Raw genomic sequence first — 14,669 nt, 5'->3', positions numbered from 1 at the left:
TCATTTTAATTATAACTACTCTGTTCTTAGGGAGTGCAGTAAGTTAGACAATAGAGGTTGGAAAGCAGAAGAATTTAACATTTTATATGCTTTTAGGAGATAGAAATAGATCAAGCTAAAAAAAAACAAGGTAAAAATGTAATGATAAAAAATGTGGAAGTGCCAAAAATAAGTAAGACACCAAGAAACATACTAATGATCATGTCCATTTCCCTAACATCCTAAATGTGGTAGATAATTATTCCCATCCAAAATTATATTTGTTAGATGTAGTAAGTGAATAATCATACCAGCATCACTACAGTTACATTGCAGTTGGCCCCCTTTGTGTTTTCCCTTTTACTGCATCTTACACGTTGTCCTTGTTCACCTGCAGGACAGGTGATAGTGGAAATAGAAAAAAAATTGTTGATGGGGTCATAGAACAACCTTCGGCTCCTGTTCAGAGCTTTGGGTTGAAGCAGTGTGTAAAGAAATAAATCTGAAGGCAAAATTAAAGGTAGCACAATCAGAACTGAACTTGTTGCACACTAAAAATAAATGGGCTTCCATATAAATAGTTACACTGGAGTATAATCATAGCAATTAATGTATAAGCAAGGTAGATGAAATTACCCATCTGCAAAATTATGCTATAAAATATCCTCATTTTTACTCACATAAGTAGGGTCATAAATGAAAACCAGTGAGTCCAACTTATTAGTTATCAGTTCTAACAATTCCAAGAGGCATTTGGCTTTGCAGTACTGCCCCCAAAAATCCTTAGAGCAGAGATGTAAATGAAATAAAATTTACACAAACTTAACTGTGCTACTTGCTTCTAGTGTTGCATTTTACAGACATTTCCATTAAAGAGTTTATTTATTTAGAAATCTATCATTTGCAGGAAAAAAATGCTTTGTCTCCAAGGGTCTAATAGAAATTCCAGCAGGTAGCTGCTCTGATGGCAGCTTAGTGCACTTCATCTCTCCACCCTCATCTGCAAGCCTAGTTATCTGGAATAAAAATTGTGTTAACTTCATCCCCTTAACTTCATGTATTGGATATAAAATCCCATTCTTACTGTGCCCCATTATTGTTTGGTAGTTGATTTCAAGGAACATGAATTTCATTGCAGCTTTTATTTTCCTTGAATCTGTATTGTTTCTAGTAGAAGGGTTTTGCTGTAGACAAATATGAGGTGGAAAAAACATTGAATGAAGGGAAAATGTTGCTGCATAACCATAGGTATCCTAAATAAAGCTAAGAAAACATCTATCAAATTCTGCTTTCAGTAGGATTGATAGAAACATGTGAAACCGCTCTCCAAATGTCCATTATTTGGAGTCTACACAACGATCTGAAGACAGAATATGCAGACACTGTAATAATAATAGTTTTGCAAAAAAATAAATCAACACTATGCAAAAAGGAAGTACTACATTTCTGCCTTATAAAAATGACAATCAAATGCACATCTAACATACATACTGACAAATATGGTATATGAACAAAAGTCAAGAAATCAATGATATTGGAAATTGACTGCAGTTTCAAATGTATTTGCTGTTCAGGCACAGAAACTCATACATGTCATATAAAAAAAATAGCATCATTTTTCTGCTGTTAGTGGAAACATTTCTTATAATTCTATTTTGACAATATAGCAAGATTTTTGTGAAAGTATATAAATTGTATCAAACTATCTGGGCAGGATTTCATTCAATTTACTTTTACTTATTAGTCCAAAATAAATACGAAGCATTTACATAAAGTATGTTTAATGCTCTGTGAACACAAGTTTTAAACAGCTCCACACTTGTGCAGATTTCTTATCCTTAAGTTATACAGTAGGTGGTTCATTTATGATGGAAGAACACGATCATTTGTATAACAGGGACATATTTGTACATCTGTGCACTCCCTTTCAGGAGCAGCACAGAGCTAGAATTCATCTCACTCCTGGACTTACTTCCAAGAAATGAAAGGATTGAGTAACCAACGTGCTGGCTAGACTTCCCTCCCTTCCTGTTCCCTGAGAGCCAGGTCTTTGCCCATTCCACCCTTCCTTCCTGTCTTAAAAGTGCAATGACAGAAAGATTTTTTTTAAAAGTTATATTGACCTTTTATCCCTGCTAAAGACACACACCGTAAATTCAGCGGAGAAAGTACGGCCTGGGGAGGTTTAACAGGAGTCACTTTGACTTTTCACGGGGAGTGAAACTGAGTAGCTGAGGTTGAGAGAAGAGCATTGATACTGGTGTTAGAGAATGTGCAGGAAGACCTGACTGAAACAACTTTCTACTTGCAGTTAAATATTGCAGTCTCTTGAAAGATATTTAGGTTTCCAGTATATACTTTTTGCTTACGAGCTTTGCTATGATCTTAAAAATCGATGCCTCCCTCGGAAAACCCTGCTGTTGTTCCTGGGTTCCCTGCTGTTGTTCCTGGGTTTTATAGTCTTCCTCAGGAAAACATTTTGTAACCACGATTCGTAATTAACAACTGCTGTTGTGCCAGCTTCAGAAAGAGTTCTTGAAAACAATAGAGAAGTGATTGAAATGTCTGAGCATCCTGAGCTGGTAGAGAATAGTTTGCTCTGACAATAGGAGATTCATGTCTTTCAAGTTTTTATCCAGTGTCTTACACGTAAATGCTTTGTTATAATTCAGCCTGGGCCACTGTAATAATTCTTCCTGAAAGGCCTCCTGTCACTGCTGCAACTAGTGCCTCCATGCCACCTTCTACAGCAGCTTGTTTTTTATTTCAGGTAATGAAATGTACTGGAAATGACGGTTTTCAGAGCCTTCCTAAAACAATACCTTTATGGAAACTTTCATTTTGAAGGGGCAGTGGGTGCTACTTTCTAATGTTCCATATTTAATTTCAAGCCATAAGACCAGAAGACGATCAAAACAATCATACTTCATCCTCAAAACGTTTCCTAAACTTTAGACCACATCACTGTGAGTTAAATTCCCAAAACAGAAAAGCTGGAAAATAGATCAGAGTTATTTATCTAAACTGTCATCCACAAAAGCTGTTAGTTAAGGCTTCAGTGATGCTGGGAACGGTAAGCAGGGTGCTCAGTCTTCCACTTGTGGTCTTGTCTTAGTCAAGGATTTCACTTGAGCTTGGTCTTATATGGGACATGAGACTCTGCTCTTGTTCTATAAGCACTCAAACATGCTGGTTTAAGTTTCAGCAGATGGGTAAACCTGACAGAGTTACTGACATAATGAATGTACTTGACATGAAGTACATACCTCAGAACATTGCTCCTGCACTCAACGCTTTGCAGGATCAAGCCCTACATGAGCCCGAGGTGGTCACAAATCTCCGAATCAGGAATTCATTCATTTAAATAGTTGTTTTTTCTTAAAATGTACACAAATGCGGCAGCTGCGGACATTCAGTTGCAACACATGCATAGTCCTCTTGGATAATCATATGGTTGTTTTTTACCCCAGCTTTTCATTTTTTCATATGTTGCAGCTTTATGGTTTCCTGTAATAGGAAATGTAAGTCATTAAGTCATAGTTCAGGAGCAACTTGTTCAGTAACATACCTGTAAGTGGTGATACAGTTTATATTCTTTTCCAGTATGCCACTGGAACTGTGTAATCAGGGACTTTTAAGTAATGATTTTAAACTATGTTTTGCTTATTTGTACACACAAATACGGAGGAAAGTGTAAATATAAAAGAAGTCTAAATTACCAGGTGTGTAAGCCTAACACTAAGATGCATTTGCATGTTCAGATGGCTAAGATTATTTCAGAGGTCATGGGTTTTCTCAATTTATTATGAGCTTCAGGAGGGACATCCAGCAGTCAGATACAACCCATGAGACAGTACTGCTGGTTCATCACCTTTTTCGTTCGTTATAATGTCCTCAAACTCAAATCAACATTGTGTAATGAATAAAAATATGCCCCTTAAAGAACTAGGTCATTTTCTGGTGTGTTTTAAGATGCAATACACACTTTTAATACATTATGCATTTTAGTACTGTCAATGAAAAGATGCCGTTGACACTATTACTGTATTTCAGCTTATGTTTCAAACAGAAAATACAGAATATTAGGTTCCATAGATTGGTCTATAGATTTAGAACTTCAAAAAACAGATGAAAACAAGAAAGAAAATGTCTAAACATTGAATTTGTGCTTCTTTTAAAAAGGTGTAGGGGAAGCTTGAACACTGTTTGATTTGTTGCATTTTCCCCATAGGTAATAAGCTCAATGAGCTCTCTTTCAGAATATTGCCTGCCCTCTATTCTGCGTACTTTGTTTGATTGGTATAAAAGACAGAATGGCATAGAAGATGAATCTCACGAGTACAGACCAAGAACAAGCACTAAATCCAAAAGGTACGATTTTGAGTATCTTTGCATACATTATTGACAGATTCCAACATAAAATATATTTCACCCATCGGCTTTTGTAAGGTTTTAGTTGCTTGAAAGATGTTTTTGTGTTCTTTTTATCTTGACTGTCCGTTAGAGGAGCCCGTTACAGGGCAATCTGTTCATATATAGAGGTCTTCAGGAATGCCACCCAAAATGTAGTTGAAAAATCAGCTTAACAGAGAACCAAGGCCAGTCTGTCAATTGATAATTGTTATAAATAGTACATATAACAGTCCTTTCTCCAGTTAATGTGAAACCAAGAAAACCCAAATTCAAATAATTTATTTCAACACTGATCAAGCAGAGCTTTTAAATGCATGCTTAATTATAAGCACATAAATACAATTGAAGTCATAAAGTACTTAATGTTTAAAAGAATTGTGGTGCATTTTATTTACTCAAATAAAAATCTCACTGAAATCATTGGTAACAGCCTTAGTAGGACTGCAGGACTGCCTCTTTAATATTTAATTTTACAAATTGTGTTGTATATTTCGTGTCATCTTCTCAGTGCACCTTGAAACTGTGATCAAATTATAGATGGTTTTTATATTTGTATTGCAAGCTACTCACCTCAGACATTTATTCCTGTGTTGTTCTGCACAAGGAATGCATTTTAACACATGGTAAATGATGCCAATGTTAGAAAAATATCCCTGGAACAGTTTCAAAAAGAGGATGTACTTTGGCTATCAATTCTCCATTGGTACTTTTAAAGGGAGTTTTCAAAATCCATCACAAGTCTAAATCTGAATTTGATGGCACAAAATTTATGTTTGCCCCCACAGTGTAATTGAGAACTGTCCTAACTGGTGCCATCATTTTGATGGTGCCAACAAAAGTTTTCTTGGTTATGTTTTATTCTTTTTTTTCCTTGAAAAAGTATTCTGTTGATTTAAACTAGAAAAAGAGAAAGTGGAAAGTGACATTTCAACATCTGACAGAAGGTGAATGTAACAAGTCAGATTTGTTTTATCTCAGTTTTTAAGGGCATCTCAGTGCATTACTTTCTGAAATGCTCAGCTGCAGTTTGGAAAGTAGAATACAGTCCACTGTTAACTATATTTGTGTAACTGAAGAAGACATACAACATGAATTATGACTCATCTCCTAATTACTGTGTTTCTTGTTTTGATTTTGCAGCGATGAACAACAGAGGGACTATTTAATGGAAAGAAGAGACCTGGCTATTGATTTTATATTTTCTTTAGTGTTAATAGAAGTTTTGAAACAGGTATGAAATTCCTCAATTATACATTAACTAGTAAATAATGGAAATTACAGAGTTTATCTTATAATGTAATTTCAGGATTCGTGATTCTCTTTCCGTCTTGAGAATCGAATAAAAATGTGAGATACATCCTGCATGCTTGTTCTTTGCTGTCTTTCTTGCACATATAGAATACATTGTATTTCTCTTCAATACTAAATAAACTGTAAATGGCTAGGTCATTTCAGCTATTTTGTTAGCTATCTGTTCATTTGGTTGGTATCATATTTGTGTAGGAAAGATACCCAGAAGGAATACTAACATTAAGCTACGCAGCTTAAAGAGTAGTATATAGTGCTGCTTATGTTTTATTTTGTGTTTTCAGATTCCACTTCACCCTGTAATAGACAGTTTGGTACATGATGTTATTAACTTGGCTTTCAAGCACTTTAAGTACAAAGAAGGGTAAGGTTTTTTTTCATACAAATATTCTGTGAAAAAATTACTTGCTGACTTGCCTAGCCATAGTGGTTTAAGCGGCATGCTTTCTCAGCCACCTGACTAACAAACAAAATTCTTTCTTATCTCTTGGTAGGTACCTTGGTCCTAACACTGGAAATATGCACATTGTTGCAGATTTGTATGCAGAAGTAATAGGTGTACTAGCTCAAGCAAAGTAAGTAAAATTGAATACCATATATAATGTAAATCTAAGTTTTACTTGCTTAGCATATGAATATTCTGACTTTCTCACTTTCTTAAGAGTTAGTGCATGAATAAATCATTTCAACTCATCGGCCCTCTGTTCATCCAGGTGGTCTAGAAGTCCATTAAGTCACAAGGTTTCTGTATCTAGTTCAATGATACAGAATAAATTCAACTAGACTACAGCAGCATTATTTTTCCTGTCTCACTGATGACGTCTATGGAAGCCCCAAAGGGCTGAAGAGAGCTATTTCAATTAATCTTTTTTCCTATAAGCTATTTTTTCTCTAGCTGGACTAATCTAAAAATAGCTATAGCAACATAGCAACATTTTAAAGTCTCTGCAGTTATTTCAGTTTAGACGTAATGCAATTGCTTCTGAATCCTTCGTCATGCACTTAGAGTAAATGGCACAGTAATGACTTAAAAGACTACGGAATCTGGTCTTAGATTTTGAGTATGGAAGCAGGCAGATTCAGGTACTCATGTACCCAATATAATGTTTCATCGTACCCTTACTGTACAAACCAAGCAGACGATAAAATCCACTGCCCCAACATAGACCTGCATCAGTGATTTCTGTCTGCTGACTTCTTGGTGTTGCTGTAGAGTCTACTCTACAAAACCAGTCAACTTAACCATTTTTTTTTTTTTTAGCTTGATGTAGTCAGAACAATTTCAGTGCCTGGAAATCATGTAATTTTCACGGACTTCCCTTAAGACCTTACTTGGGCTTCTAAATTTGCTGGCTCAAAGACAACAGGGGAATTAATATTTGGATCTAAAACTTCCAAACTGACTGTCAAAGACAAAACATACCTGTTCTCCAGTACTCCAGGATGTCATAATCATTAAGGGAATGGACACTAGGAAACAGGGTTAGCTTGAGAAGCAGATAATATTTTCTTGGTACAGCAGGAAAAAATCCCTAGGACCAAATTGGGCATTAATCCATAAAACATTAGATTGTTTTTTGCAGCTGAAGCAGAGTCCTCTGGTGGAGTGCCATCTAGTATACATGAACACTTATATTTACCGTCTGTGTAGAGGTAGGAGAGAAAATACTGTTTTTCTCCTCCAGTTCTGAAGTGTGTTGCTAAGATGTTACTATCACTAAAGAGCTTCTTCCTGCCAGCCGGTTTCTTTCAGCTTTCCAGTGTTGCTTATCAGAGGTGATAATGTATTACATGCTACACCTGCACATGAAGATGACGTTCTTTTCATTTTGTTTCAGAAAGGACAGGAGGTCTTGTTATATATCTTCCTATATATGATTCTTAGGGATAGTGTGTCTTAAAAGACACCTCCAGCAGACTGGACCATCAAAAATGGTCACTGAACCCTGCCCTCATCCCAAGTTGTACTTAAAGCTTAGATGTTACTGTAATGGCTGTTTTATATATATATATATATATATAAAAAAAGGCAAAAATGGCCTATCTGAATATTTTAATCGTTATTGTTTGAACATTTTATTTTGAAAACATCACATGTATTTGCAAGAAACTATCTTTCATCTTGGATTTTTGGAAAACGTGTGAGGAGGCCATTCTAATGACATCGTTAGCTCAAATGTAAAAATGAAGCATGATAAGAAAATAACAGAAAAGATGTAGTTACCCAGCCGGACTAAGATCAGGCAGTATGCTTCCTTTTTTTTCTGAGTTTGTCAGAAGCAAATGAAAACTAAGTAAAAAGAAATTTATTCACGTATTGATTGAAATTATATTTTACAACCAAAGGTGAATCTTCTGTAGGCATTTTCCCATTTATATATCTTACAATACATTTCAAATATTAAACTATACTGTTTTGTGACTAACCAATGTTAACCAATTCTTAGATTTCCTGCTGTAAAGAAGAAATTCATGGCAGAATTAAAAGAGTTACGGCATAAAGAACAAAGCCCGTATATAGTTCAAAGCATTATCAGTCTCATAATGGGAATGAAATTCTTTCGCATTAAGATGTATCCTGTGGAGGACTTTGAAGCTTCTCTTCAGTTTATGCAGGTAAAATTCTTAAGTATAGAACTGTGGTTTTCAGACCTTATAGAACAGGCTCCCCTTCATCTTTCCTGTTGTAAATCTTCAGGAGATTTTCCGCACATCATTCCCACATAAATATATGTGCAGCTACTTTCTGCCCATTCTGAACCTCAGTGCTCCAGCCTCCAAGCTCAGGAGTGTATCATTCCATGCCAGCTTGTCATCAGCTGTTTAACCAAGTCCCCACATCTTGCCCTCCAACAAAAAAAGGTTTTCTCCAGCAAAAAGAGTAGATGCCCTACCTCCTACCCTGGCATTCCATAGATGTTCCTTGCCCTGTATCCCTGCCTAGCTACCTCTTGCAATTTTTCACTGTATCCAGAGTGAATTTTCCACCCTTGACATGGTTGCCAGGGACTCCTGATGGAGGAAGGCTCAAAGGAAGAGACAAAGAAATGAGATAAAAGCTGGATGGAATTTCCCTTGGATGTGTTGTCTCCTTTCACCACACCTTCACCCCCCTTCCTCTAGGGTACATTCTGTACCCACCCAGTTTGAAAACCACTAATACAGAGCATAGTCTGTCTGTCATGAATGCTTTAAACCAACAGATTACATAATTCTGTAAAAGGAAATAAAGCCTTCTATATTTAAACATTTCAAGTAGTCCAAGTTTCTATCTGGTAAGATGTGATAGGTCCTAACCCATCAGCAGTTTTGTTTAGCTTAAACTTTTTATTCCCCCTTTTGTTTTTTTTTCTTGGGATGAACTTCATGGCTGCAGGGTTTGTAGCCAGTCATTCAGTAAGAGAAATGTTTTATATAAAGCTCCATATAAAGATCATCTTACTAATGGTGTCAATGGAGTAAAAATAACCATATTTAATGTTAGATGCCCACAAATAAGCATTTGATATTGGAATACAAATGCACACATATACAGGCACACGGATCCATTTATTTAGTTCCTGAACATGAATCACATTACATTTCAACTTTGTAATGTGTTTTAAGTCATACTTAACAACACAGAAAAAGGTTGTTTTTCTTCTTACCTTGTGTTTCAGTATATGTGAATGCATCTTACTCTGTGTTGTCTTCATGTAAATTATCTAGAGCTGACAAGATATCAAAGCAGTGTTTGGTCAGAGCACATGAGCAGTACGAGTAAATGACATTGGATTGCTGTGGTGCAGCACTGTTGGGGTCCAGTGTTCACTGCTATTGAAATCAGTGATACAGCTCTCGTAGATTCAAAATTTGGATGCAAATGGTCTCTACCTTGCTCATCACTGGAGTATCTCAGCACCACATTAATTCTTGTCTGTCCTACAATGCATCGTCAGAAGAGGCACTGTGTATGTAGGAAAACTAGTTTTGCTCAATTTAGTAAAATAGAGTTATAGTGTGATTCTGTGGGTGATTCATCTGTTTAAGAACCTACATGCAGTACTACAGCTACAGGCTCTTTCACACTGGCTCCACTGTAGTAGAGAGACACTTTCAAACAGTGAGCTAATCTCAGCAGTGAGCTCCAGAAGACCCTGGCTTTCATCACTGACAGCAGAAGGCCAGGAAGGCTACTAGCTTTGTGCAAGGGCCTCGGCTGTGTAGCAGCAGTGGAGCAGTGACTGAAGTTATGTGATGCAGAATCCAGAATGCAGCCAGGAAAAATTATGCATGGTCTAAACTGTAAACTGTTCTGTATGGATGTGCAAGTAAAAAAGGTCACTGGGGACCTTCCTTGGAAGGTCAATGGCTGTTGGGACCTTGGACCCAGAGAGCAAGAAGTAACTGGACCAATATGGTTTGTTGTCCTCAGAGACGTTGTACAGAAACAACAGATGCTTATCTCCTGTCCCTCACTTCCTGAGCAGCACAGCTGTGTGGGTAGTAGCTTGCTGCATGTTTGGGACGGAAGCACACTTTTTGCTTTCCCTCTCTGTCTCCAATTGCTGGCTGGAAATTGTGGTGGTTTGAACCACAAATCTCTTCCCTCAAATAGCACTGTTATGTTTTGACCCTTAATCTGCAAAGCAAGGAAATTCATCCCATAATATTTGCTGTAAGATCATTCCTTGCCACTTCATCTTAACAGAGGAATACATTTCTTTTCTGGCCTCCCACAGCAGCAGAGCAGAGTGTGGACTGTTCCTCCAGCTCCTGAATTATACACAGGGAAGGCATGAGATCAGCCCCTGAGTCCAGCTCTCTTTCCCTCCCCAAAACACCAACTGGCACAGCTGGAATATGCAGAGTTTCTGGATTATCATGGTTGGAGCAAAAGATCCTTGGGCTTGATTTACATCCTGCTTTGTGCTTGCTGCAGAATGCAAATTTAGAACTTAATACACAAATCAAGTATTTTCTGGGGGGGTTGCAAGATAATGCACTTGATGTGCATTGATCAGACATTTGGATGTCTTTATTCCAACTGATAGGCAATTTATGTTTCTTGTTTTGTTTTAGGAATGTGCACATTATTTCCTTGAAGTTAAAGACAAAGATATCAAGCATGCACTGGCAGGACTGTTTGTTGAGATTCTTGTCCCTGTAGCTGCTGTGAGTTTATTCTTTTGGTTATTTGCATAATTTCTTTGAAGTAGATAAAACAGCTTGTGAAACAGTGTTTTATTAACATGAAATTTCCTTTCAGGCTGTTAAAAATGAAGTGAATGTCCCCTGTCTGAGGAACTTTGTTGAAAGCCTGTATGATACAACACTTGAACTTTCCTCACGAAAGAAGCACTCGTTGGTTAGTAACTCTAAGAAATAGAGGATAAAATTCTCTGTCAAAAATATCTCTAAGCAGGACTCCTGGGAAATTCACAGAACTGGTTGCAAAACTTCTGCATTGGGCTTTATAACTAATACATTTCTATTTGCAGGGAAGTCTATTGTGTTTGCAAAAAATAACCATATTTATGTTATTCAGAATATGATCTAAATCAGTCTGAATCAAGCAGATGTTTTCAGCTTCTGGGTCTCTGATTACTAAATGGTTAGGTTTTCTCATACTTATTATGTGTAAACATTAGGAGAGGAGAAAGAATAGAGTTCATTTCTTGTCAAGCATGAACAAATGAGGCATGTGGGAACAACTCTTTCACGGGGCTTAAATAATACGTTGTAAGAATGAAAAAAAAGTATAACACATGCCCTTTTAAATCCATAACTTGGCTACTGTGCAGCTCGCTATTTCATTTTTTTCTTGTGAGATGAACAGTGGCACTGCAGTGTATTTTTGGAAGCATGAGTTGATCTGAATTAAATGAAGATCTGAGTCAGTTTGACGCTGGCCGCCTTAAGCAGTCTGTCTCTCCAACTGGGTCAGTGCACATCAGCACTGTGGCATTAGCTAATCCATTTTGAAGCCTTGGACCTTTTAAGTAAAGAAAGTTGTCGTTTGTCCTTCCTTATTCTCAGGGAAAGTCCAAAAGTGTTCCCTGCTCCCAGCTCTCTCAGAAAATACTGGTCACCAGTGCTAGTGGTTCAGTGCAGCAGTGTGCTTGTGCTTGCTGCTGCCATTTCACCATCCCTACCAGTTACACCAGTGCTAGGGGAGAGTCCGAGCATTCCCCAGGGTGCAGGCCTGGTTCAGTTTGAATTAGCAAGAGGCTTGTGATAAATTTCTGATTTCGCTCTGCTTGTGTTTGTGTGGCTCCATTCCACTCTGCCAAGTTAATAAAACCTTGTTGAAACTGCAGCAGGGCAGGAGCTTTGCTGTACAGTTTTCACACTAAATAGAACTTCCCCAAACTGGGGGCTGTACTTGCCAAAGTCAATACTACGCGCTTGAGAAAGGATTGCACAGCTGGGGCTTAAGGTTTGATTGCTTGTCTACACATACCACACTGGAGGCTACATAGTTAAAAGTGACAAAATAGACCAGATTCTTGGGAGGGTGTGATTAAAAATACAAACATTGCAAGGAGGAGGAGGAGGGGAAAGGCAAACAGCCGGCAGAAATAGCTGCAGCGCATATTTTAAGGCTTCAGGAAGAATGCACAGTCTTTAGAGTCTGAAGAGGACCTTCCTTTCTGAGATCAGTGTTTTGTGAATCAGTACATTTACTAGACAGGCAGGGTGGGTCCTCATTTTTGGACTAAAAGTGTCTGGTTTGAGCTTAGGAAAATCCAGGAGATGTTTTATGTCTTCTGTCCTTGGGCTCTGCCTTAGGACAGGTTGTAACACCCTTGGGATGTTATGAACTCTGATTCTTTTAAGTACTCAGCTATTACATTAATCATAATGCTAATCTCATAAGAAAGTCTTCTGTGAGAAGACTTTAATTATCCTCTGCCATATGTGTTTTGGGCATGAACATTACAAAAGTAAAAAATACATGTACATTTGCTATTTGCTCAAGAAACTGGATCTAACCTAGCTGTGAGCAATTTATGTTATGTTTTACAGAAACAGAAGTAGAATTTTAAGGTGTACTTTGGCTTTGAGCTGTGGCTAGTGTTAGAATTGTATAGCCTTTAAGATAAAGTTATCTTATTTTTGACTAAATTTTAGAATTGTGATTGGATGTATCGACATCAAAACTGAAACCAAAAAGTCTTGCTGAAGCAAAGTCAGTTTCAAAGTAATAGGTATGCTTTAGCTTAAATTTCTTAGTGTTGAGTAGTAAATGAAACGTCATCAAAGAGAGCAGGTTCCAGTGTTTTACTTTCTCTCTTTCCTCTTTTTACTTTCCAGTTCACAAGAGGTAACCACCAGTAGACCCAGGCATTGCCTGTAATTTAGCACACTTCAGTAGGGTGTTTGAGACATCGCCTAACAAATGTCATGACTGCAGATTTTGGGGAGTGATAGACATTTGAGTATTCACAAGTCCTAACAATCTTTGTGGGTCCTGTTGTTATTATCATGAAGTGTAGATATTTCTGTGCTATCATTTCTCAGTTAACTAACAGAAATTAGCCCTGTCGGGTTGTAAAATCATGCCCCATCCTTGGGTTTATTATACAGCTGTAAGTAGGCATTTGGTTGTTTTTAGTACATCCATAAAACATATCTGAAACAGCTTTAGGGAAACATTCATTTTAAATTACACTAGTTACCAATGTGGTTTCTTTGGCTAATGTGTTGCACAAATGTAAGTTTGTAGTAGCTCTTTCAAATTGCTTTTATATTTTGTAGACATGCAAATAATATGGTATCATCATCCATTTCCTGTTTAGGCTTTGTACCCTTTGGTAACATGCCTGCTTTGTGTCAGTCAGAAGCAGTTCTTTTTAAACAGATGGCATATTTTCCTCAACAACTGCCTATCCAATCTCAAGGTTAGTATCTTCTAATGATCATATTAAAACTTCATTAATATTCATTGCATTGATCTGTTGCAAATCCATTTTTAGGTGAATGCTGGAATATTGCCATTATCTGATCAGTACATAATTTTATCCGCTGACAGTACAAATTACTTGGCTGTACTATTCTGTTGATAACAAAAAGTATTCTTCTGCCTAATTTGAATTTCTCCTGTTTTTCTTGCTCAGATGAAACCTGAGTCAAACAGCTGTGAAACAGGCAATTCTATTGCTGGAAGTTAGTAGCTTGAGTGACTTACCAAAACTGGCCCAATATTAACTTGCTTTTTTTCACACAGGCATTCTCAGAAGTATTACTTGCACAATAACTAATGTCCCATTGCAATTAAAGTAGATCCGTATGAAAGGGTGGTCCCAACCATACCTGAGAAAGCCAATATAAGAACAGCAGTGAAGTGACTAGCTCAAAGGAAGGGTCTCTGACCTGCCACTTGCTGAACTAGTGGTTAGGAGGCCTCTGCAGAACAAGTAGAACTTGCAACGGCCATCTCAGGCCAGAGGCAAAATGTGAAAGGCATCTTAGTTAACTGGAGGATGAAATGGAAAACTGCATATGACCAAAGAAACCCAGAGCAATCTTGTACTAGTTCAAAAGTTTTCAAAAATAAATAGCAATCCAGACAGATAATCCAATTAAATCTAATTCATCCCAGATACCACATTAAATAGGCCACCCTCAGCATATACAGATTTTTGTTCTTTCACTTTTGAATATGTACAGTACATTTATTTATCTGCTATGTTCTTTATGTGAGGTCTCCATCATTGGACTATGTCTTTTGAGTTGACAGAATCAACTGAAGACAAGGTTTTCTTTTCAGAGTCATATTGAGTTGTTATTCAAATAGATATTTTAAATTGTAACATGTATCTAACTCAGACTAATTTGACATGTAGTTTTTTTTTGACAACTTCAGTAACACCAGGAGAGGTAGGTCAGATGCATAGGCATCCTGCAGCTACAGGAATGGGGGTACTGGGCAGCTCTAGGGCTGTCTTTTTTAATGTCACTACAAAAGCTCTGACATCCACTAAGTT

General features: G+C 37.3%; 1 protein-coding gene across 11 annotated transcripts in view; it reads left to right on the top strand.

The window, feature by feature from the left end:
- FRY (FRY microtubule binding protein) overlaps positions 1-14,669 on the top strand; it is a 235,655-nt gene that overhangs the window by 120,716 nt on the left and 100,270 nt on the right. For all 11 annotated transcript variants that reach the window (XM_035324770.1, XM_035324776.1, XM_035324719.1 and 8 more), the window contains 8 exons: positions 4,211-4,350; positions 5,533-5,623; positions 5,985-6,064; positions 6,195-6,275; positions 8,148-8,316; positions 10,762-10,854; positions 10,949-11,047; positions 13,482-13,583. In XM_035324770.1, coding sequence (XP_035180661.1) covers positions 4,211-4,350; positions 5,533-5,623; positions 5,985-6,064; positions 6,195-6,275; positions 8,148-8,316; positions 10,762-10,854; positions 10,949-11,047; positions 13,482-13,583 — 855 coding nt within the window. The remainder of the gene's footprint in view (positions 1-4,210; positions 4,351-5,532; positions 5,624-5,984; positions 6,065-6,194; positions 6,276-8,147; positions 8,317-10,761; positions 10,855-10,948; positions 11,048-13,481; positions 13,584-14,669) is intronic.

Source organism: Oxyura jamaicensis, chromosome 1 (assembly GCF_011077185.1).
Source record: "Oxyura jamaicensis isolate SHBP4307 breed ruddy duck chromosome 1, BPBGC_Ojam_1.0, whole genome shotgun sequence".
In the NCBI taxonomy this organism is placed as follows: Eukaryota; Metazoa; Chordata; class Aves; order Anseriformes; family Anatidae; genus Oxyura; species Oxyura jamaicensis.
The sequence above is the reverse complement of the archived record's forward strand: the minus strand, read 5'-3'. Positions and strand labels throughout refer to the sequence as shown.